Source organism: Phasianus colchicus, chromosome 4 (assembly GCF_987193195.1).
Source record: "Phasianus colchicus chromosome 4, bPhaCol1.hap1.1, whole genome shotgun sequence".
Taxonomy (NCBI): domain Eukaryota; kingdom Metazoa; phylum Chordata; class Aves; order Galliformes; family Phasianidae; genus Phasianus; species Phasianus colchicus.
Window position 1 is genome coordinate 16,069,948 of NC_143439.1, and position 21,844 is coordinate 16,091,791.

General features: G+C 46.5%; 2 protein-coding genes across 19 annotated transcripts in view; both read left to right on the forward strand.

Moving 5' to 3' along the window:
• The window catches only part of JADE1 (jade family PHD finger 1), a 149,904-nt gene extending 138,330 nt beyond the window's left edge, over window positions 1-11,574 (forward strand). For all 15 annotated transcript variants that reach the window (XM_090138739.1, XM_090138738.1, XM_090138737.1 and 12 more), the window contains 3 exons: window positions 809-1,339; window positions 7,010-7,127; window positions 8,009-11,574. In XM_090138739.1, coding sequence (XP_089994865.1) covers window positions 809-1,339; window positions 7,010-7,127; window positions 8,009-8,907 — 1,548 coding nt within the window. In that variant the 3' untranslated portion in view covers window positions 8,908-11,574. The remainder of the gene's footprint in view (window positions 1-808; window positions 1,340-7,009; window positions 7,128-8,008) is intronic.
• Window positions 11,553-15,304, forward strand: RCHY1 (ring finger and CHY zinc finger domain containing 1). 4 transcript variants are annotated; one of them, XM_031607494.2, is made up of 9 exons: window positions 11,689-11,841; window positions 11,930-12,049; window positions 12,162-12,277; window positions 12,347-12,425; window positions 12,842-12,886; window positions 12,992-13,050; window positions 13,929-13,955; window positions 14,220-14,340; window positions 15,090-15,304. In XM_031607494.2, the coding sequence occupies exons 1-9, from the start codon at window positions 11,761-11,763 to the stop codon at window positions 15,210-15,212; spliced, it is 771 nt and encodes a 256-aa protein (XP_031463354.2). In that variant the 5' UTR covers window positions 11,689-11,760; the 3' UTR covers window positions 15,213-15,304. The 4 variants fall into 4 exon arrangements, with proteins under 4 accessions (XP_089994879.1, XP_031463354.2, XP_031463356.2 ...); XM_031607496.2 differs by having other exon boundaries at window positions 11,930-12,016; XM_031607495.2 differs by lacking the exon at window positions 13,929-13,955.
• The last annotated feature ends 6,540 nt before the right edge of the window (window positions 15,305-21,844 follow it).

Genomic DNA, 21,844 nt, shown 5'->3' on the forward strand with positions numbered 1-21,844 from the left:
TGATTTCAACCTCAAATTCTTTTCACGTGCAGGAGAGGTGTGAGTTGATTCAAGAGTGTGTGTGTGTGTGTTTATTTAAACCTTTCAGTTCATGGCTGGTAATAACTATGACAGCATTTTGCAAGAAAAAGTTACTTAAAACTGAAATGAAGTGCTGAATCATCTGAACAAATGCCCATCGCTCCAGTGAACAGATGGTTCACTGGGAAGAAAGAAAAAAATTGTAAGAAAAAAGAACTCTCATTCTCTTCTGCCCCATGTGAAATGAAGGCTGTAGTAACTGAAGTAGTGATTGACAGTGATTTAATATTTGACATTATAAACTTTTGACAGTGGGATAAAATGTAACCCATTCAATTGAGGCCTTTTGGGTAGCATGGGTCCAAGTGCTGGGAAGACTTTAATTAAAAGCATCAAACTGGCCTGGAGCCGGCAAGTTGTTTTTTCCCTCTCTCTCACGCTGACACAGTCAAAGGGGGAATGTTTTGCTTTGTGTAACACTGTTCTCAGCAAGTGGCTCCAGTGAAGGTAAGAACACTTCTCTTGTGGATTTGCTCATTATCGAATGGGGTGATTGGGCTACGGAGGGGTTAACCACTCCTGTCCCACTGGGCCACTTGGTTGTTGCCTGGCCTGAAAGCACTGAAATGCAAACCTAATTAAAAGAGAGCCAAAAAGTACAGGCTGCTTAGAAGCAGAGGCTGGTAACAGGGTCGATTCTTTCAAAGCAGTCCTGGCTGCTTAAATAGTTTCAGGCAGTGTGGCTTCTTAAATTTATATTTGATGAGTTTTAATCTAATTTCTGCAGTGTTCAGTGAAGAACTGCAGAACAGCCTTTCACGTCACTTGTGCATTTGACCGTGGCTTGGAGATGAAGACCATACTGGCAGAGAACGATGAGGTGAAATTTAAGTCATACTGTCCCAAACACAGCTCCACCAAGAGAGCAGATGATGAGACCTTCAGTGACCACCTGTGTCAAGAGAATGGGAATGGGATTCAGGACAGCTCTCTTCCTGCCCACATGGACCCTTTTCACAGCATGGATCAAAACCAGGAGGAAGCCCACAGAGTCAGTTTCCGCAAGCAGAAACTCCAACAACTGGAGGATGAGTTCTATACTTTTGTGGAGTCTCTGGAAGTGGCTAAAGCACTGCGGCTGCCTGAGGAGCTGGTGGGATTCCTTTACCAGTACTGGAAGCTGAAAAGAAAAGCCAACTTCAATAAGCCACTGATTACCCCAAAGAAGGATGAGGAGGATAACCTGGCCAAACGAGAGCAGGATGTTCTATTCAGAAGACTACAGCTCTTCACACATCTCCGGCAAGATCTGGAGCGGGTAAGCTCTGCACAGCCTGTGGTTGTGTAATGTGCACTGGGCTTCATAGCTGAGTTTCTAAACTATGTGCCCAGTTATTGCCATTGCAATAACTACATGCTGTGTCCTAACTCAAAGTTGTATTGTCAGCCTGGTAAAAGACAGTTAACACTAAATTTTGGGTTATGCCAAGTACCATTTCCAAACGGAGGGTTAGTTCACAGGGCTCTTAGTTTTCGGTATACAGTATTCTGGTAACTGGATTGTGCACTTATGCTTTTTTTTTTTTTTTTAAACTGATTAAGGCCAATGGCTGTGGAATGTACCACAACCCCCCACATGGAACCTTTTCAGTCATTAAGGGCTTTCTCTGCTCCTTGCTGCCCAAGGAGGAAAGTATATGAAACTTACCTTGACTTGGGGCCAGTCTGTTTTTTGTTTACGCAGCATTGTGAGTTGCTCCTGTTCAGTGTGTTCAAGATATATCTTCCCTTGGATCTGTTAAATAAATTAAGTTTATCATTAGGTTCTCTGGATCTTAAATTATTATGTGAGTATGCTTTTAGTTTTTAAAGTGTGATGTCAAAACAGGATATGTTATTCTAGCATTGATTTTATATTTTACTACTCTGTTGTTCTCACCGATAGATACATTTGTCACTTCCCACCCATGAATGGAAGGAAGAGTGATCAGGTTGGCAAATCCCTCTAGTTAGATTAAGGTCCATACACGAGGAAAAACAATCACCTTTAATAAGAGATTCCTATAAAACAGTTATCCTGTATTTGTTGGCTCTCCTACAGTTCTGTCTACTTAAAATGCAGTTCTATAGGAAATTCGAATAAGCCTTGCACTGCTTAACACCTTTGAGAGAAAGAGAGCAAAAGAGATTAAAAGGGAGAGAGACATCATCCATCGTGGGTCCTGCACCAGGCCTGGCTATGAAGATGTTGTGTGTGACAAAGAAAACAAGCAGCAGCAGCAAAGAGTGGATATAGCAGCAGCAGCAAGACAGCAGCTGCCCTCAGCATCCCCTACTTATAGTATCAAAGAAAAAAGGGAAAGGACTTTTTTCCCCCCCACACACCACAGCCCCATTTTTGAATTGTAGTTGAATCCAGTACCAGGGTTGGTTGAAAATGATGTGAGCCACATCTTGACTGAGACAAATGGACACCAGCCAAACCAAAGGAGGTGACACTAGACTTCTTTCTGTGACTTGATTGTTTCTCAGACATTGTTCTGGGTCTTTCCAGGAGTATTGAGACATCAGTCAAAAGAAGGGAAGAAACACCTCGCCTCCTCCCTGTGGCTTTACTGCCTCTTGAGTGTGGGCTCATATTAAGAGGTCACTTGAGGCTCATCCCTTATAACATCCAAGAGAACTTGGTTGCTAAAAAAATAAATAAATTGGTTCCTAAGTGTTTTTGAGCCTCTTCAGGAAAATGCCTTAGACTTTATTATGAATGACATCAGTGACAGTGCCATCCATCCAGAAACATTTTTAAGTGGTGTCATCTAGTTCACCTAATAATTAGTAATTTTGTGGATATAACATGTTTGTTGTTCTGTGGCTCGATCACATAAGGCAAAGAACAAAGAACCACAGACTGTATCAAGCAGGGTCTCGGCTAGAGGAATCCCTTCTAATTCAAAGCCACAGTATAATGACAGTGATGTAATATTTATAATACTGGTTGTGGAAGATCTGGAAATCTAATATAGCAGAACTTTAGCAAAAAAAAAAACCTCACACATTAAAATAGACCTGCTCCTTTATCATAGAATAGCTTGGATTGAAAGGGACTTCAAACATTGTCCAGTGCAGAACACCCTTGCTGTGGGCAGAATTGCCACCCACTAGCTGAGGCTGCCTGGTCTCAGTGTCCAATTGGGGTGATCAAGGAGAATATTACCTGTACTCCTGATACCTTCAACATCCTTCCAAGGGACATAAAGTCTCTAAGTATCGTGTGATTTCCCAGTTGCAGCCTGCTGTGACCCAGCTTGAGAGAGCAGGAGCAGATAGTAGTCCTTTGGCTTTAAGAGTCCTGGTCTGTTTCTTGTAGTAAGTGGTTGGACTAACACGGTTGTCCCTTTCAAAGATTGAACTGTTACCCGCACTCTATCCTCTTTCCATCCCTGTGTATCTGTTGCTTAGGAGCAAGGGAGTGGCTCCTCCTGTTCCAAGAAGAGACAAGCGTCCAATTTCCCTCATTCTGCATGGTTTTTTGCTGTCTGGCTCCTGAGGGCTGGAAGTCTGCTTAGCTTCTTCCCCTTGCAGGGACTTAAGGCAGGGTTATTGGTCTGCTTGTGTCACTGCACAGTACCGCATATCAGTCTCTTTGATTGCTGAATATTTCTCAGCATGGTGACTTCCTCTGGCAACCTGGCCCTCTGCTCATAGAGTTCATCTAGCTGGGCACACCTAGGACACCCCCTTCTGCCCTCTGGCCCTTGGGGAGCCCCTAGATTCTGGAATCCCCACAACCAAAAGCCTGGGCAGCTCTGCTCTGTTGTTCCTTGGAAGGTCTGTCTGCATGCACGTGTCAGCCCAGGGCTGTTGTGGCTCCCCAGTCTGGGTTTCCACTTCAGCCATTGCATCAGGTGGTCACCGTGTTTATTTCAATAGAGTATGGCTCTCTGCTATTCCCAGACAAGAAGGAACTTTCTCCTTCACTTCCAGTGCTGTCTCCCTCCCTGTGCCATTCTTCTGAAAAACCAAGAGACAATCAAAACAATCACCTTGTTAGTGTTTTCAGTCTCTGCTGCCTCCCTTGTGCTGTGGTGTGAATAGAAAGGCCTGCCTTCATTTTGATCACTCCATGGGCAGTGGCAGGATCATCAGAAAAAGTGATTCTCCTGAATAGCTCTTCACTTTTTATACTACTAATGAAGTATAGTTTCCTCTTATGTCTCAAGCAACAAGAAATAACGTTGAGCTATTTGAGAACATTTAAGCATTTTCAGCATTCCTCTAAATTTGCACGTATCTATAATTCAAGTATTGTTTGAAAAGTAGATCTGTCACCTGATGTGCAGGTGTCAGTAGTCACATGCTCAGGAGAGCGTGTAGTCAATCTGCAGTATTCTGCAAGCGTAAAACCTGGTTTCACCTCCCCATGAAGGGGTCTTTGGATCTTAGGATTACTTTTGACACAAAATTCACATTGTTGAGTAACGCTCCTAGTGATCAGCATCATGTTAATTCCTACAGCATATGTTTTTGCTGCTTCAATTAAAGCTTCAGTTCCCATATTTGTCATCTTATGAGTTCACTCCATTAATTCTTTCATCATTTGCAGAGTTACAATACACTGTCCAACTGTAGTTACTCATTGTTCTTCAGCATTCTTCGTGCATTTCAGTAGTTTAGCCAACTTCTTTTTTTTCCTGTATATTTAGGGTTATCAATATTTAAAGTTCTTACTGTGTCTAAGGCTCCTACAGTTGTTGATAGAGCAGTTCTTTTTGTGGCTTCATGTGCTTTTCCATTTCCTCTAACTATATTGGTTTGTCCGGATTGATGTACTTTGCAGTGTATCACTGCTATTTCTTTAGATTTATTAACTGCTTGAAGTAATTTCATAATCTCTGTACTACAGTGTATGGGATTTCCTTGTGAAGATAACAGTCATCTTTCTTTCTAAGTTGCACTATCAGCTTGTATTATTCCAAAAGCATATTTTGAGTCAGTATAGACATGAGCCTGCTTTCCTTCTGAGAGTTCCAGGGCTCGAGTTAAAGCAATTAATTAAGCTTTCTGAGCAGATGTGTTCACTGGAAGCAGTTTTGCCTCTATTTCCTCTTAGACTAACAGTGGTGTACCCAGCCTTCTGTTCTCCTTTCATGGCGGAGCTGCATCCATTAGTAAACAGCTCCCAGCTGGGATTCTGTTAAGGAGTAACCTTCAGTCTGAATAGCTGGAGTACACCTCTTTGATAGTTTGTAAACAATCATGTGCCAGTTATCTTTCATGTAAAGATAATAATGATGGTAGATTTGGGGCACTGGACACTTTGATTGCTATATCCTCTTGTTTGAGCAGTACTGCTTGGTATTGTGCCATCCTGCTTAGGAATAACCAATACTGTCCTTTCTGCTCCAGCACCATTGCAACAGCATGTGGTACACTAACAGTAATGTTTAGTCCCAAGGTCAATTTTCTTGCCTCTTATATTAACAGCACAGCAGACTGACCCTTGTATGTAGCCTCCTGTTCTCCTTGAGAGCCTTTTCCAGCACAGTTCTTTTTCTCTGGCAAAAACAAACTGTTCAACAGCACTTACACATCTCTTATCTGTAATGTGATTTTCAACTATCATTTTAAAAGATCAGTATGTTTTTTATGGGTTTTCACAGTAGGGCCCAGCAGATTCTTTTCAGTTCATCAAATCTGAAGTAGAAAAAGGAACCTTGATGTGCCATTCTGGTTCTATTTTCTGTCACAGTGGTGCCAGTATTACAGGGTTCTGTCATGCTCGATTTCTACATGCAGTAGGACTAAATTCTCTACTCCCTCCACTGCTGTTGCTTCTCTCAGTCATCAGTGATACATCTTCTTCATCCCTTTTTTTTCTTCAATATTACAAGTAGAACAACATAGAGGTAATTTCTTTTTGTCATCCATTACCATTAAGACACTCAAGTTAGATAACAGCAGTTGACATTTTTTCCTTGTTTTGTGATCATTTCTCAAAGTGAAAAATCTGCATATGGGATGTCACCCTGATTATCCTACCTTCTACAAAACTTAATAATTTCCAAGATTGTATTATGATTTGAAGTCTGCATTCCTAGCCGTTTTTCTTCATCCTCCAATTTATACTGCAGCCACCATTGAGTACAGTATTCTCCTAATTTTCTCTGTTAGAGGATCCCCACCACCACACTTATCCCTGTGTTTCAGAATGTATGCTCATAGAGACCAATAGACTATAGACTGTCCTGTTCCCATACTGTTACTTAGAAAGAATGTTTTTACCACTTTCCTGCACTCCAGTTATCACTGTCCAAACATGCACAAAGCTTACAAAATACCTTTACCTATCATTACTATGCTCCATGCATTGTTTCTTTATCATGCACTGCACCTTAGAGTCACTTATCACTCCAGACAGGGAGATTACTCACAGAGTCTTCTGAACAATAGGTTGGTGCATGCTTGGAGTTCAGAGAACATTTTTTCCCCTCCAGCAGCCAGCAAGTCTATCCGGGCAAAGCTTCACAGCTGTCCCATCGGGGTCTCCAGAAAACTGCTGTGTGAAAAGTGCTTTCAGCACCTTGTGTGCAGTATGTCAATGAACACACACTCAAGAGAGACATTACTATTTTGCCTATGGATGTGATTTTTCCTATTATAATGAAGCTGGTTCAGCTAAGGATACATGGACCTTGAGTTTTCTTGCCAAGTTGGCAACATCCTCAAAGCATCCTGATTTATGTCCTCCTGAAGGCCTACTGGCTCTGGGATGTCTCTGCTTAAAGGATGCCAAGATGCCCAGTGTTTATTCTTCTGATACCTACTACAATGTTAGCTCAGTTTTTAGAGTAAGCTTTCAGTGCAAGTGTTCATAGAAGTTAGTTCTGCAGTGTGAGCTTCCCAAATCTGATAAACCATCAGTTAAATGGTATTTAAGACTGTTTCTAAGAAGTATTTTGGAGACTCATCCACTTTTGATGCCTTCTAGGTGCGTAATCTCACTTACATGGTGACTCGACGGGAAAAAATCAAAAGATCTGTTTGCAAAGTTCAAGAGCAGATATTCAACATCTACGCAAAACAGTTGGAACAAGAAAGAGTTTCAGGTATGCTTCACCATTGTCTTTTTCACGTGACAACACAGGCATAGGCATTGAAATGCTTGGTTAGAGTCTAACAGCTGATTTTGAAGGACAAGCAAGGCCTCATTTATTCTCATTAGAATCATATGTAGTCCACCATGCATCAGCAGATTGAAAGAAGAAGATAAAAATTTGCATAGCTCTAATGGAGGGCACATTGCTATAGAAACTGGTAAGCCTGTGTTATCCTTGGGTTGCTGCTTCAGGTCCTGTCAGTTGTGATTCTTCAATGAGTCCTTTTGACAGAGAGACCATGACTTACATTCAAGTGCCATATGGTATCTGTTAGGTTTATGTTTTATTAATGCCCCTGCGTTAGTATTTAGTGTGTGTTTCTTTGCATTGTAGGGTAGTTTGAAATGCCATACTTTTTCTGCCTAATCTCACTGAAAGTAGTCTTTCCTCCTAGAGGACAAACTTCCGCGTTACTGTATTAACTTGGATTATCCTCAAAGTATTGAGTAACAAATTAATTTTAGATAGAATCAATCACATTGACTTACTGATGGCTTATTTTACCCCATCTGAGGAGTTTCTATGTCTTAATGCACATAACAGCACTAGGAATTGTATTTGCTACTGATACAATTGGGTGTAGGATGGCTATGGGGAAGACACCCCAGCACCAGCAGTGTGTTGTGAAACACCTCACACCAGCAGTGTGTTGTGAAACCAGGATGTAGCCACGTAGTCATGATGTAAAGGTGCTGGATAAGCAGCCAAATGCCCATTTAAACTGAAGAAACTTGTCTGGCAGAAGTAGTGTTAAAATATGTACTACTTAAAAGTGGTATTTGCCCAGACATGGATTGCTTGACTTTAACCTAATTTGTTTCTACCTTTAGGTGTGCCTTCTTCATTCTCCGCAATGGAAAACTCAGTGTTGTTCAATAGTCCATCTTTGGGTCCCAATGCCCCTAAGATAGAGGATTTGAAATGGCATTCAGCATTCTTCAGGAAACAAATGGGCACATCTCTAACACATTCTTTGAAAAAAACACATAAAAGAGACAGAGTAAATAACAGCTCTGGGAACAGTAGCAAATCCACGCTGAGGCAGCCCAGCCAAAGGGGAGATGGTGCAGCTCCAGGAAGCTTTTTAAATTTTGACAAGAGCTTTGCAGAAACACGGATTGTATCAGCACAGCAGAAAAATGGCATAGTTATGCCAGACCACAGAAAAAGAAGAGACAATCTTCCACAATGCGAGGTAATCAAGACAGAACTAAAGGAAAAAACTAAACAAAACCACAAACCACTGAGACCCACGGAACTCTCTCAGAGGCAATCAGAAAACAAAAGGGCTGTGAACCACTCCAGTGGTAGGTCAGCACCTGGCACACGGAGGGACATAGTGCCTAAATGCAATGGGGGTCTTGTCAAAATAAACTCCAATCAGACAGTAATTAAAGTGCCTACGACACCCACGAGCCCAGTGAAAAACTGGGGCGGATTCCGAATTCCAAAGAAGGGGGAGAGGCAACAGCAAGGTGAGAGTCCAGAGGAGACCTGCCGCCAGAACTCCAGTTACCCCTACCTGGGCGTGGGCAGAGTTTCACCGAAGGATAGGGCAAAAAGCAAGCCGAAGCCTGACAGTGAGAATGATGGGTACATCCCTGATGCTGAAATGAGCGACTCTGAAAGCGAAGTAGCTGAAAAAAAGTGCAGACAGCAGAGGCTCAGCCCAAACAGCACTATCAGCAGAAGGACGGACATTATTAGGAGAAGCATCCTGGCATCCTGACCAGGCAGTGGGGCACCGTGGTCAGTGGTCACTGCCTACAAACCAACTTCACTTTATTTATTGGTGTGAGAGGGGAGAGTTCTTAGACATGGCTACAGACCGACAAATAGATAACCCGTTATTCCTGAGCTGTATAAACATGTTTACATACACTTAAAGCTGGATTTTTTTGGCCCCCCAACCCATTCCGTGACCAGTTTGAATCTCTTTTATTTGCAACTTCCCTGAGTAAGCAGAGAATTGGCATCACTACTAAAACAGGATTTGTGATGAACACTAAAGTAAGTCACAAAATCATCTAGGGGGCTAGGGTGGGTAGTGGAGAATTAGGCAGCATCATCCCTTTTCGCTAAACTGCACTGTTAAAATTCTCTTCCCTTCCCCTGCTTTCTGAAAAAGCACAAGCTCTTAATTTAACTAGTGTGTATTGAATCAAAGATGGTTATTTATTTAACCATATTGCACTGCTACACCCTGCTACAAAAGGTCACTTGCCTTGGATGGTGGTAGGTCTTTGTCCTTTCTTTGCAGAATGTTTGTTGTTGCATTCGATTTGAGCACAATTGGCAGCTTAAAACCCTCCATAAGCTCGAGAGTTGATGTGCAAGTACAAGACCGAGATGTTAAACTGGAAAAAAAAGAAGGGACAGGTCAGGGTTGCAGCTGCCTTACCCTGCAACAGCTTAAAAGTACTCAGACTGAGTGTGGAGAACAGGCTCCAGTGGCTTAGTTCTGAGAGAGGGGCCGGGCTCACAGGTTACTGTGCCCCGTAGAATAACCCGTCAGCATTTCGTTACCTGCCTCCCAAACACCTTGACAATTCAAGCAACAAAACGCTAAGGCACCAGTCAGTAAGATTTCCCAAAGCCCACCACATATGCACTAATGGTAACGTATTGGGAAAGCCCAGCTTATGACACTAAATGGTTACCTTAAAATGGACATAAATATATATTTTTAAATAAAATGGAGAGGCAATAAATTGTGATTAGCTCTTTACAGTCAAATGAAGAAAAGTTATTCTATTCTGGACTAGATTTGATGGAAGAGGGAACTCGTATGCATACTTTTTTAATAATTGCAAATGGCAATAACAAGAAAGCTATGAGCAATAATATTAACAGTTCATTATGATACTTTTTTTGTAGAGTGCACATGTAACAGTGGATTCTTAGGAGCCTGTAAATTTTGGAATTCTGCGTAGATTTAACTTAGGTATGCACTGGTGAAACGAAGGTTTCAGCTGCAATGTGTTAGAGAAACACAGGCATAAAGAACAACAGCCCAGCCTGCTGTTAACCACGCTCACTTGCGTTTTATTGTTAGACCCTTGCCTCTCGAGCAGGGAAGATTTTAAAGTACAGTAGAACTCTGCCGTAACTGAGTCTTCCAGAGGATTCAATCAGAAAAAGGCTTATTAACACCCTGTCTTGCTATGCAAGTTGTAACTACTTAAATATTGCAACAGAATGTATCCCTGTCGTTTATGTTTTAAAACTCGGAAGTCTCAACCTTTTGGTATCTTCTGGGGTGATGCTGAGAAAAGGAAGTTTGGTTTAACACGGTGTTTTTCTAAAAGACCATTACTGGACCCAGGAATTTGGATTGACCTCATGACTTGCACAGATTGAAGCCCAACAGGGCAGTGGTGAATGTGACATTACGTAGTTTCTTTTGGGATCCGTTAAAATAGAAGTACAAAAAGCAGCTGACAGACAGAAGGTAACTGCAGGTAGCTCTACCTTACATACAGCTACACGTTTAAGGCAGGCATTGTTTCGGTAAGAAGCTCACGACTGTGTGGGGAATTCTTCAAGCCATAGATGGAATAATCTAAATTCTGATTCTAGCGTGTAACCTCGCTCCAGTATGAAAGAGGTACCTTGTGAATTTGCACTATTCTGATTGCTAATGTTGTGCAGAATGAATGCCTTACCTGTTTTGCTCCCCGATGTTTAGGTTTATAAGCTTTCTAATGTTTCGAGTTACGCTGAACCAAAACCAAAAAGCGCTTCCCCCAGCCCCATTCCAAGGGCAGTCGGATGGCTGCGGGATGGCCAGCTCGGTAGGATAGCTGCGTCCCGTGCGCAGCGCTTAGCAGGAGGTGGCAGAGGTACAGCAGTGACCATACAGCACCCCCGTACTTTGTTGGGATGGAACCATTTGCTGAACGTGTGTTCCTAGGCATTACCTTTACTTGTGCAGACTGACCAAGAGACCTTTGATGCTGATTTTCGAGGCGCGTCAGCCCTGGGCTGGTTGGACTTGCGTCAGCTGCCCGGAATGGCAGTCGTTAGGTTACGAACTCACGCGGATCTCAGTGAAGGGTTGGTTGTACGTGTTGTGCATCAGTCAGAATTGCGGAATCGGGACAAATGGTCGTTACGTTTGTAAAACCGTGTACAGAAGATTTTTCACTACGTGCCTGGCTTTGGTGTCCATTCGGCTGAAATTAATGGAGAAGGTGCATGAAGAGAAGCAGGTAGAAACAAAAAGTATATGTAGAGATGACTATTTTATATTACATGGCCCAATCCTGTATTTATTTCCCCCCTTTTTTGAAGTATTTATAAAGACCTAGTCGAAGACAGCTGTATTTTTTGTTAAGATATTCGGTAGAATTGTGCCTTTTTGTCCGTACGTGAATAAATGCTGTACATTTTTGCAGTACGCTCACAGCGGTGTTTAGAAGGCGCAGTGATTACCGAGGCGCCGTTCGGCACAAGCCGCTCCCGGCGGCTCGCTCAGCTCTGCCCCCCTGCGCTGCGGGGCGGCGATGTGCGCGCCTTCCGTTGGAGGCGGGGCGGCGCTCGGCGGAAGGGGCGGGACGGGAGCGGCGGGGCCGCTGTGGCCATGGCCGCCGTCGCGGAGGAGCTGCGGGAGCCGGAGCGGGACGGGGGCTGCGAGCACTACCGGCGGGGCTGCCTGCTGCGGGTGAGGCGGCGGCGGCGGCGGCGGGAGCGGGGAGGGGCGCGGCGCGGCGCGGGCCACGCGGGCGCTGAGCCGCGCCGTGGCGTTGCAGGCGCCGTGCTGCGGGAAGCTGTACCCCTGCCGGCTGTGCCACGACGGCGCCGAGGAGCACCGCCTGGACCGCTTCCGCGTGGCCGAGGTGCAGTGCACGCGCTGCCGCCTCCTGCAGAAGGTGCGCGGGGGCGTTGGGGCGCGGCCGCCAGAGGGCGGCGCCGCCATGTTGGGCGGGGGCGGGCGGCGCTCCGCTCCGCTAACCGCGGCGTCGCCCCCCCGTCCGCCGGCAGCCCCAGCGGTGCTGCGAGGGCTGCGGCAGCCTCTTCGGGGAGTACTACTGCGACGTGTGCCACCTCTTCGACCGCGACAAGAAGCAGTACCACTGCGGCGAGTGCGGCATCTGCAGGTGCGGCCCGGCGCCGGGGGTTGGTCGTGGCGGGGGAGTGGCGGCTGCTGAGCCGTGGTCGTTCCCTAGGATCGGCCCCAAGGACGACTTCTTCCACTGCGCCAAATGCAACCTGTGCCTGAGCCTGAGCCTGCGGGGGAAGCACAAGGTGAGGCGCGCCGGTTCGGGGCCTTGAGGAATAGAACGGCCGCGCGTTCCTTGGAACGGCTGCCGAGGAGCCGGGGCCGCGCGGGAGGCGGGAACGGCGGCTGCCGGCCTGCCTCACTGAACGGCGCGTCCGGGCCGCGCGGCTCGCGGCTTGGCTCGGCTCGGCTGGCACCTCTGCACCTCCCGGCCCTGAGCTGCCGCACGGGGCAGCTCTGGCAGTGTTCAGTGCTGTTCTGCCCCGTTGGTGTTATTCTTCACACAGGCGCCTGCTCGTCCTCAGAAAGTCAAACCTGTGTGAAAGCAGTCATGTTTCACACGTCTTCTCTTATCCATCCTAAAGGAATTCTTGAGTTTAAAAAAAAAAAAAAAAAGCTGGTATCTGTACAGTAGTGTAACTTTGTCTTTGTCTTTGCCAAGTGCATCGAAAATGTCTCCAGGCAGGATTGTCCCATATGCTTGGAGGTGAGCTGCTTTGCTTTTGGCTCTGGGAACTGTGTTGAGCTGTGCTGTGGGCTGTGTTGGAACTTAATGTTTTCTTTCTTTTGTCTGATACTTGTCTCAAAACAGGACATTCACACATCCCGTGTGGAAGCTCGCGTTCTGCCGTGCGGTCACCTGCTTCACAAGTAAAGCTTTGCAGATACTTGGGAATTGGGAATGCCTGCTGCCCTGCATACGCGTGCTGGGTGTGCCTGGTTCCTGAGGGACCATGTGGTAGAGGATGGGCTCTGCTTCTTCAGGAAGTATTGCAAGAAGGGTGTTTTCCTTCTTCACCAGCAAATGGTGTTGGCAGAGGAAGATTTGCTCTGAATTTTTCCTGTGTTCAGCTTCCTTCTGTTGCAGCTCAGTGGCAGGAATCCCATAGCGATTCCCCCTCTTGGTGCAGAAAGCAGTTGCACAGCGTTTTTATGAGGCTGGTGCTAGTTTATGTATTAAGTTTTAAATTCTTTCCCTAGGCACTCTCAAGGCTGTAGAATACTGTGTTACTCTGCAAAATCTGCCTGCTTCATTGAGCTTGTGCAGTGATGCATAGTCCAGTGAGCCTTTGGAAGAATGGGTGGAGTAGGACTACCTGCTTCCCTTCCTCCTGATCCGCCTGTGACCTGAAGATGTCATTTTCCCTTCTTACTGTTTGTGTTGCTCTGTTTATCTCCCTTGTTTTTTTCCTGTGTGCTGAGCTAATGCCCTCCAGACTGAGTCTTCCCTTTGCTGCTGCCCGTTCTGAAGTTACCTTGTGATGCATCTTTTTTCACCAAACTCACACTGCCATATTCTTGTCTTGTTTACTTTCTCATGTTACTTAGAATGGAATCAGGTACGCTTTGTCGCTGCATGTTTGCCTGCACACCAGATGATTTGGAGGGGAAGCTTTCTTTTCACTTGGACTCAGGATATTTTTTAACTGATGTTCTGGGGATAGCTATGAATCTTCCCCCTTTGTTCAATCCAGATGTGTTACTGATCAGTAACAGTTCTTACTGAACTTCTTGTGTTTTCTTTCCAGAACATGTTATGAAGAGATGTTAAAAGAGTAAGTAGTTCTAAACCTCTCTTGTGTGGTTGTAATCTGAGTAGATTATTGAGGCAATGATCACAGTGTCATTCCAGTACCCAGTAACTTTAGGACAGCTCCTAAAGGGAAAGGAGGCTTTTAATTCCCAGCTCTGATTGAAGGAATGTTTCTGCTTGCTGTGTTTTTCTCTGATTTGTATGATGAGAAACTTGTCCTTTTGAGTGAATTTGTTCTGTGATCCTACTCCATTTTCTGAATACGGCTTTTTCCCCTTTTTGCCAGAGGCTACAGGTGTCCTTTGTGCATGCACTCTGCTTTAGATATGAGAAGGTACTGGCGTCAGCTGGATGATGAAGTAGCACAAACTCCTATGCCCACAGAGTATCAGAACATGATGGTGGAGGTAAGAGATGAGGCGGGTGCTGATGCCTCTGCTCTTGGCAGCTCTGCAGCACACCACTGCTGGCAGTAGAGAGCGCTAGGAACTCATCCTGCATTAGGAGCCAATCTGACTGCTAGGGATTGTTGAAGAAATGTCATGTGTCGACCTAAGGTGCTATCAATTGGATTTTAAAACATCAGCACCCTCTGCCCTACTGGGGGGGGGGGGGAAAGCAGCACGAAACAAAACAGCCAACAACAAAATAGAAGCAGAAAGTATCATAATATGACGCAGTGGAGAAATGGTTTGGTGTTTGGAAGTGTCATGCCTTCTTCTATGTTTGGTGCTGTCATAGCGAAAAACAGGAATATTTTGGAGCCTCACAGTCCAGAGTAACTGCTATTTTTTTCTGCAGAATACTCAGCTATTGATTTGTGCAAAGCTTGCAAATGGAGATTAATTTCTGGTTCCATTTCTTCATGTGAAGTGGGTGCTGTTAGCTACTAAGACTAAATTAAACTGCTCTGGTTGATTTAGTGGCGTCTATTCCAATTTAGACAGCACATCCCACTGATTCCTGAAGTCAGGATACTGGGAGAGACATCATTGCTGCTTGTTCTGAGAAGGGTGTTTGCTTGACTGACCCTCACAGCAGCCTAGCTGATGCTGGCAGTTTAGTGGTTACTAAAAGCATAGCTGTAGAACGTTGTGTTGCATCAACAGGTCACTCAACAACCTCTTTCTCTCTCTCTCCTTTTCTGTGTACGTAGATTCTCTGTAATGATTGCAATTCCCGGTCTACAGTGCAGTTCCATCTCCTAGGGATGAAGTGTACAAACTGTGAATCGTACAATACTGCCCAAGATGGAAAATCTAAGCAGCCTGTGGAGTAGCAGTGCCTAAGCAACGTGCTGCATACGGCTGGACAAGGAAGACCCTACTGTGGAAGAGGCTATCTGTTAAAATAAATTGTCAGTAAACATTATTCAAAGGTGTCACAGCAACAGTGAAGATGTTCTAGTGGTTGTGCAAAGGAGTTCTGCAAGCATTGTCCCCCTCCCTTGTGCCTGGGGCACTGTGTTGTTGGGAAGCTCCCTGCCAAGTGGTGCAGTGCCCACCGAGGGCTGATCACTGGGAGCAGCACCTTGTAATGCCAGAGGAGGCAGCCTGGGAAAATAACCAGTAGATGCAAAATGGCAAAGTGCTGTGAGCCGCAGCTGTCAGAGCAGAGTGCTTTGTGGGGCCAGAGGTTGGGAGCTTAACATAGGGTGGAGGTGTAGCTGTTCTGCTCGCAGCTGTTAGGGAAAACCAGGAGCTTTGAGGGCAGCCTTTTGCATAAAGCTGACATCTGCAAAGTTTTGCATGAGTACATTTTGTTCCTTTGAAGTGATGTATTTGTTCTAGGGCCTTGGAGGCAGCAGTGCGAGCAGGCAGAAAGGGTTGAGCTTGCAGAAATCACGTACCTTAGTTTGATTTGTCGACATGCACGCAAATGATGGATGCAGAATTCATATCAAAAGCAGTGCCTGTCTGGGCAGCCCTTGTGCTGAACAGCCTACAAACCACGCTGCAGGGCTGCCCTCCGCAGGTACCACCGCTCCATGTGTCTCTTCACTCTTGATTCCTTTGCCAGCCATGGTTGCATTTACAATGCTTTGATGTTTTTTTCTTCTCTATCGCATTGTTGTCTTACAAAGGCCTGGGCATTCTAGCAGAGCTTGATGGTTTGATAGTTAAGTACAGGCAGCGTTGTGTCAGGTCAGCTGTCCCACCCAAGTCTGGGACATGTGCTGAAAGAGCTGCAGTTGGTAGAGGTGCTCACGTAGCACAGGGACCAGGTTTCTGCAGTCTCATTTTGTTTTGCTTTTTTTTAGTGGTCTCTGATTTCAGTGTGAGCAGAGAAGCTAGGACCTAGAAGTGTTATTTATCCCCTCTTGTGTGTGATATGCTGCCTGGTGTTCTGCAGACTGAACTCCAGTTCTTAGAGAATGTCAGAATGCACAGTGTCCAAACCGCACGAAATGCGCTAAGAAGTGACTCCTTGTCTGTGCCTCACCCTGTTGTAGAGCACCGCTTTCTCCCACTCTGAGCCCTTGCAGTTAGAAGCACTAGGAGGCAAATGTTGGCAGCACTGCAGCTCACTTTCACTGCCCTATCTTCTGCAGCACTTTTCTCACTGTTAAAAATAAATGTCAAACAGTTCTTTATTAAAACAACTTATGCAGCGTGGTGCTGTCGCTTCCTATGTGCATGCCTCCTAGAAATACTCAGGTGAGCTCAAACCAGGGCTCAGTGCTGTTCCCACCTGCCACGCTGATGCTGTGCAGAGGGGCTCTCTTGCGTGGAGGAACTTCCGGAGAGCAGCAGACACCACCATGTGTGCGCTCCAGCTCTGCAGAGCTGCAGGATGGCACTTGCAGAAAGCGAGTTGTGAGTTTTGTCTCTGCAATGGCACTGCCTGCAGCCTGCTGGGAAAATGAGTGCAGTCAGCCAGCAGCAGTGCGGGAGGCTGCACTGAGCCAGAGTGCGGGGAGCACGTGTCACCCCCCTGAGTCATGGTGACTCCATCAAAACAAGCAGCAGCTGCTGCCAAGCGAGCAGCAAATTAACCGTGGCCTGCCATGGGTAGATCTGATTAAAATGGATACCAGAGCCTCTCGTGCCACTGAGTGAGCTGTGCTGAGATGACAGTGGCAACTGAGGCTGGCTGTATTTGGGACTGAGGGTGCTGCCTGCCCTCCTGCCCCAGTCCTGCTTGTCCGCTCCCTGCCCCAGCAGGGGTACCAGCAGCACGCTGGGTGCATTAGGCTAGGATGTCAGGAGGCCCCTGATGGATTCTGACCCAGCAGTTGCCGTCCCCACTGAGACTTCTGCTAGCAGTAAGTGCATTTGGGTAGGAAAGTGGAGGCAGCATAGGGATGTGCTCGTGTGCTCAGGCATACAGCACAGCTAGGAGAGGGAATAAAGAACAAATTCCTTATTCTAGTAAATATCGGGACAAAAAGCAGAGCAGAAAAACCCTGCAAGCCAGGGAGAACCAGATGCAGCCACTTCTTTGTTACCTCCATGCAATGTGTTTTTAAAGAGCTGCAATGCTCCAGGGCAGCTGCAGGGCATGAACAGTGGAGGCTCTGCTGGCAGGGGCTGAGCAGTACCTGTGTGCACTGCTGGTGGGGACTGCACTGCATGCACTGCTGGTGCCTTGCAGAGGTCAAGGCTGGATTGATGCATGTCTCCCAGCTCTCATTTCCATAATGTTTTGCTCATTACCAGCAAACTATTTCCTGTTTTTTTTCTCTGCAAAAACTATTAGGTAAATGAAGTGATGGTGTATCAGAGTGCAGATGTGAAGCACCCAGCAGAAAGCTCAATAGCTGAATAGTCTTTGACTGTATTGCTAAAGCTAAAATGATGCTGGTCAAGTCCACAGCCAGGCAGATTTTATGCTAAATTCTATGCTAATTTTACTGCTAAATTTACTGCAGCTGGACATGTTCTTATGGGGTTTCAATTGCAAGACTAGCATGAAAGAAGGCCCTTGGTTCAGCTAAGCCTGGGGACTGCTGCTCCATCCAGCTGTACTTCTGCGTGAGGCTGAGAATTAAAATGTCACTGACTCCAAACCTTTCCTCTCTTGCTTTTGTATTTGCTGCTGCTCTAGCAAGGGGGTCTCTTTCCTCTTGTTTCAATCTGGGGTGGGCGTGCTGCACTCAGCCACTCTGATCTGAGGGTAGCTGGGGTCTTAAACCATGAACATTGGGAATACAGTGTCAGGAGCTGGACCTGTGCACTGAACATGGCACAGAACCCTCACCTCTGCCAGGGACACGTGTTGCACAGCAGAAAGCAAATGGCCTTGGGATGGAGACAAATGTGGTGGAGTAAGGTGGGTGAGGAGCTTGTTTGGGGAGGAAGAGGCTGCAGAAAGAGCTGCCCTCTCACACAGAGCTGCTAGACGAGGGATCCTTTTGTAGGATGATGACAGCCAAATCCTACATGCTGTCACAGTCCTGGGGTTGGTCCTCTCATGCTGGGGAAGTGGAGGAAGGCAGGGATGAACAGATTGGCAACTGTTTTGTGTTGAAGCCACCTCGAGACCGAATGCTCTCCCTGGTGCACAGTGAAATGAGGACCAGATGGGGTGGTTGCTGCTGGTGGGAAAAACTCCACATTCCAGCAGGCTGGGGATGCAAACAAGGTCAGAAAGCTATTAATAAAGCTAAGGCCTGCTGAGGAATGTGAAACACGGGGCGGGGATCTATGAGCAGAGCACTGTGGCTCCATGGGCTCTTCCCATGAGCTGGATGGGGGCAGCAGTATCTCTGAGGCTGTGATGCTGCCCCTCTGTACAGATGCCCTCTATCCTTCTTCTGCAACTGGACTGAATGCAATTAGCAAAGCGCTCCGAGTGTCCTTCTTGGCTGGGCTCTATTTATGACTGAGCCCTGCCAGAGCATCAGTCTGTTGGTCTGTCTTGCAGCAGGATGCCTGCGTGCCTCCCTGGTGGTGCTGGAAATGGGATAATTTCCCTGTTTTTTCTCCTTGATGGTCTCGCCATGGTGTTGGGGGGGGAGGGAGCTGCACGTGGGACTTGCGGCTCTTTTCCTGGTTGTGCTGGCAGGTGGCTTCGTTTTTCTGAGCAGAACAAGAAGCTGAGCCCTTGGAGCTGTTTAGAGCTGCTCACGAGGGGCAGGGGCTTTTGGTGGAGGTGAGGGGATCTGGGGTGGACATCAGGAAGCCGCTTGCTGGTGGTGGAGTCCAAGCGAAGCTCAGACTTTCACCTACTCTGAGCACGAGGTGATGCGGGACCAGGGCAGCGGCCAGGACAGGAACAGCTCTGCAGTCCTGAACACGTGCTGGTTTCTGCTGAACCAAGCTGGAGATGAACAAACAAAAAAAGGCTAAAAATATCAATGCACGAATGTTTCTGCAGCATCCAGGAGCACAGTTGGGCTGGAGGCCAGGTTTTTGTTGGAAGTTGTTGTGAGCCTTGAGAGCTGAAGGAGAAAGGGCTTCCCTGCGCCTTCGCGTGAGGACAGCTTGAGAAATGACCTTTAAATGACAGCTGAGGATGACAGCAACACAGTGGCATGAGCCAGATGAGCTATGGGAATAAATTTCATGACCCTTTGCTCTCGTGTTGTGATTTTTGTGGTGTTTTTTGGTTCAAAGTAACAGTTTGATGCTGGAGCTGTTGGAACACATTGTGAGCTGTAGAAACCATCCTGATGATTGGACTTTGATGGTCTTGGAGGTACTATCCAACTCAAATGCTTCTATGATTCTGCACAGGGCAACGTCAAGCTGAGGCTGTCAGCTCTATCCAAGTCGCTGCGTGCTTACCATGGCATTTGTGCCATCGGTGGAGATGGCCCCTGGATTGTAAGCAAGCTGCTCTCACCTGAGCGTTAATTACCTCATCTAACAAATTATTGTAGCCAGCATCTGTCTCAACTGGTGACTGACATACACCGTTAACCCCACTAAGAGTCTGACACGGTGGTGCTCGCTGGATGGCCACGAGCGCCATCGTTTCAAAGGGAGGGGAACTAAAGCTCAGTGGGGTGGGACGGAGCAGCGGCAGCGACGCTGGCACGATGGCCTCCTCAGTGCCTCTCTGGGCAGGGCGAGCAGGGGACCTGCAGAGGGATGTGTCCTCAGTGCTGCTGTGGGTACGCGCTGTGCTGAGCGCAGCTATGCCGGCTATTTATTTTTGAATAAATAAAGTATCTCAGAGATGGGGAATCTGGCCAAAAAGGGGGAGGGGGAAACTTTTGGAAAAATCAAGAGGCTGCTGCTGTTTTTGTAAATACATATATACATTTCTAAAGCGGGATATCTATGCCACAAGCTTGTTTTTAAAGAAAAAAAGTTTCTAAGGCATGTCCTGGCTGTTTGTTTTTTTCCCTTTGCGTTGCCATTGTGCCCTGGGAGGCTGTGGGGCACGGCCACAGGCAGTGCTGGAGGCCCTTGCCTCTACAGCAGTCCTTCTCAGAGGCTGCTCCCATGACGAGCCACCATCATCAAGCAGTTCAGCTGGCTCGGAGTGGGCCCTGACTGGGACATGGCACCCAGGTCACAAAGGGACACAGCCCTGCTGCCTCCCCCAGGGAACCTGGCAGGGTTTGTCTGTGCAGAGCTGCTCCAGTGAAGCTGGAGGAAATGAAATAATGTGAAGACATTAATTACTTTCCCTGTACTTCATCACGAAATCAAATCAAAGCCATAGCTGCTGAGTCATTTCTTTTATAGGGTTTTTTTTTTTTAAGGCATGTAAAATGTATACAGACATTTGAATTAACAGGAGACCTTGGTGAGCCCAGTGCTAACTTCTGGAGATTTCAGCCCCCTAAGTTGGAAGCCAATAACAAGTGTTATTAGGAGTGGCTGAGAGAACTGGGGCTGTTTAGTCTGGCTGAAGGGAGGTCTTATTGCTCTCTACCACTGCCTGCCAGGCTGTTGCAGCAAGGAGAGTGTCAGTCTGTTTTCTTAGGCAAAAAGCAATAGGACTTGAGGAAGCAGCCTCATGTTGTGCTGGGGCATTGGGGGTGGGTTAGATTGAATGTCAGGAAGAATTTCTCCATGATGAGGGCCAAGCACTAGAAGAGGCCACCCAGAATGGTTGTGGAGTCCCCTTCCCTGGACGTGGCATTCAGAGGCATGTTTTGGTGATAGGACTCGGTAGGTCAGAATGATGCTCTTGAGAAGATCCAATGATTCTAGTAATTTACTTTTGGGCTGGGACACTTCTGGTCACGAGGCCAAGTAAATCCATATATCCCAGTTGCAGCATATTGCACTTTTTATAATAATCTGAGCAAAATGCAGGCATGATGGCCATTGACAGAGCACCGAAGTCCTGATTTTGGGACAGACAAACATCAGTGGGGCTGCATCTGTAGGAACTGAGGCAGAAGGCAGCCACTGTGGAAGGATTGCTCCTCCCACGTATCACCAGGGCTGGTAATTCCCACCTCTGCATTCTCTCCTCTCTCTTCCCCAGCCCCACTGAAGCAGACAACTGAGAATCAGGGCCATCTGGGAAAAAAGAAGTGGATTCTGTTATTAAGTAGTGGGGAGCCTCAGCATCCCAGGTGCAGGCAGGGTGACATTTTGGATTTGCACAGGTTCTACCCTGTATTGCTCATGAAAAGGAGCACTCCCTCCTGGGGTGCACCTGCTAGGAAGTATTTGAGCCTCTAAATATAAGCCCAGAACAGAGAATGTCCTGGGACCCACTGAAACAAATATTAAAGCAAACATAAAATACTGGAAAATACAAGAAAAAAATACAAGAAAGGAGAAACCCTGTCATAAAACTTGCCCTATATATTCCAAAAGTTTGGCTTTCCTCAGCTGGATGGATTTGAAGGTGTAGTTATCAGCAGATTTTTCTCCTGTTAACTCATCTGCTTTCTCCCAGAGCCAGCATGCTCCACCAAAGGATTGTGAGCTCGTTGTGGATCCATTTTCTAGCTGATGCTAGAAAAGGAAGTGAATGAACACTGCCTTCTCTGCGCAGGTT

What these genes read in the sequence shown, in the direction of transcription:
- RCHY1 (XM_031607494.2), top strand. Translation starts at nt 11,761, where the DNA reads ATGGCCGCCGTCGCGGAGGAGCTGCGGGAGCCGGAGCGGGACGGGGGC. An exon ending in GGCGGGGCTGCCTGCTGCGG is followed by an intron (nt 11,842 to 11,929) that starts GTGAGGCGGCGG and finishes GTGGCGTTGCAG; the next exon opens with GCGCCGTGCTGCGGGAAGCT. An exon ending in TGCGGTCACCTGCTTCACAA is followed by an intron (nt 13,051 to 13,928) that starts GTAAAGCTTTGC and finishes TTTTCTTTCCAG; the next exon opens with AACATGTTATGAAGAGATGT.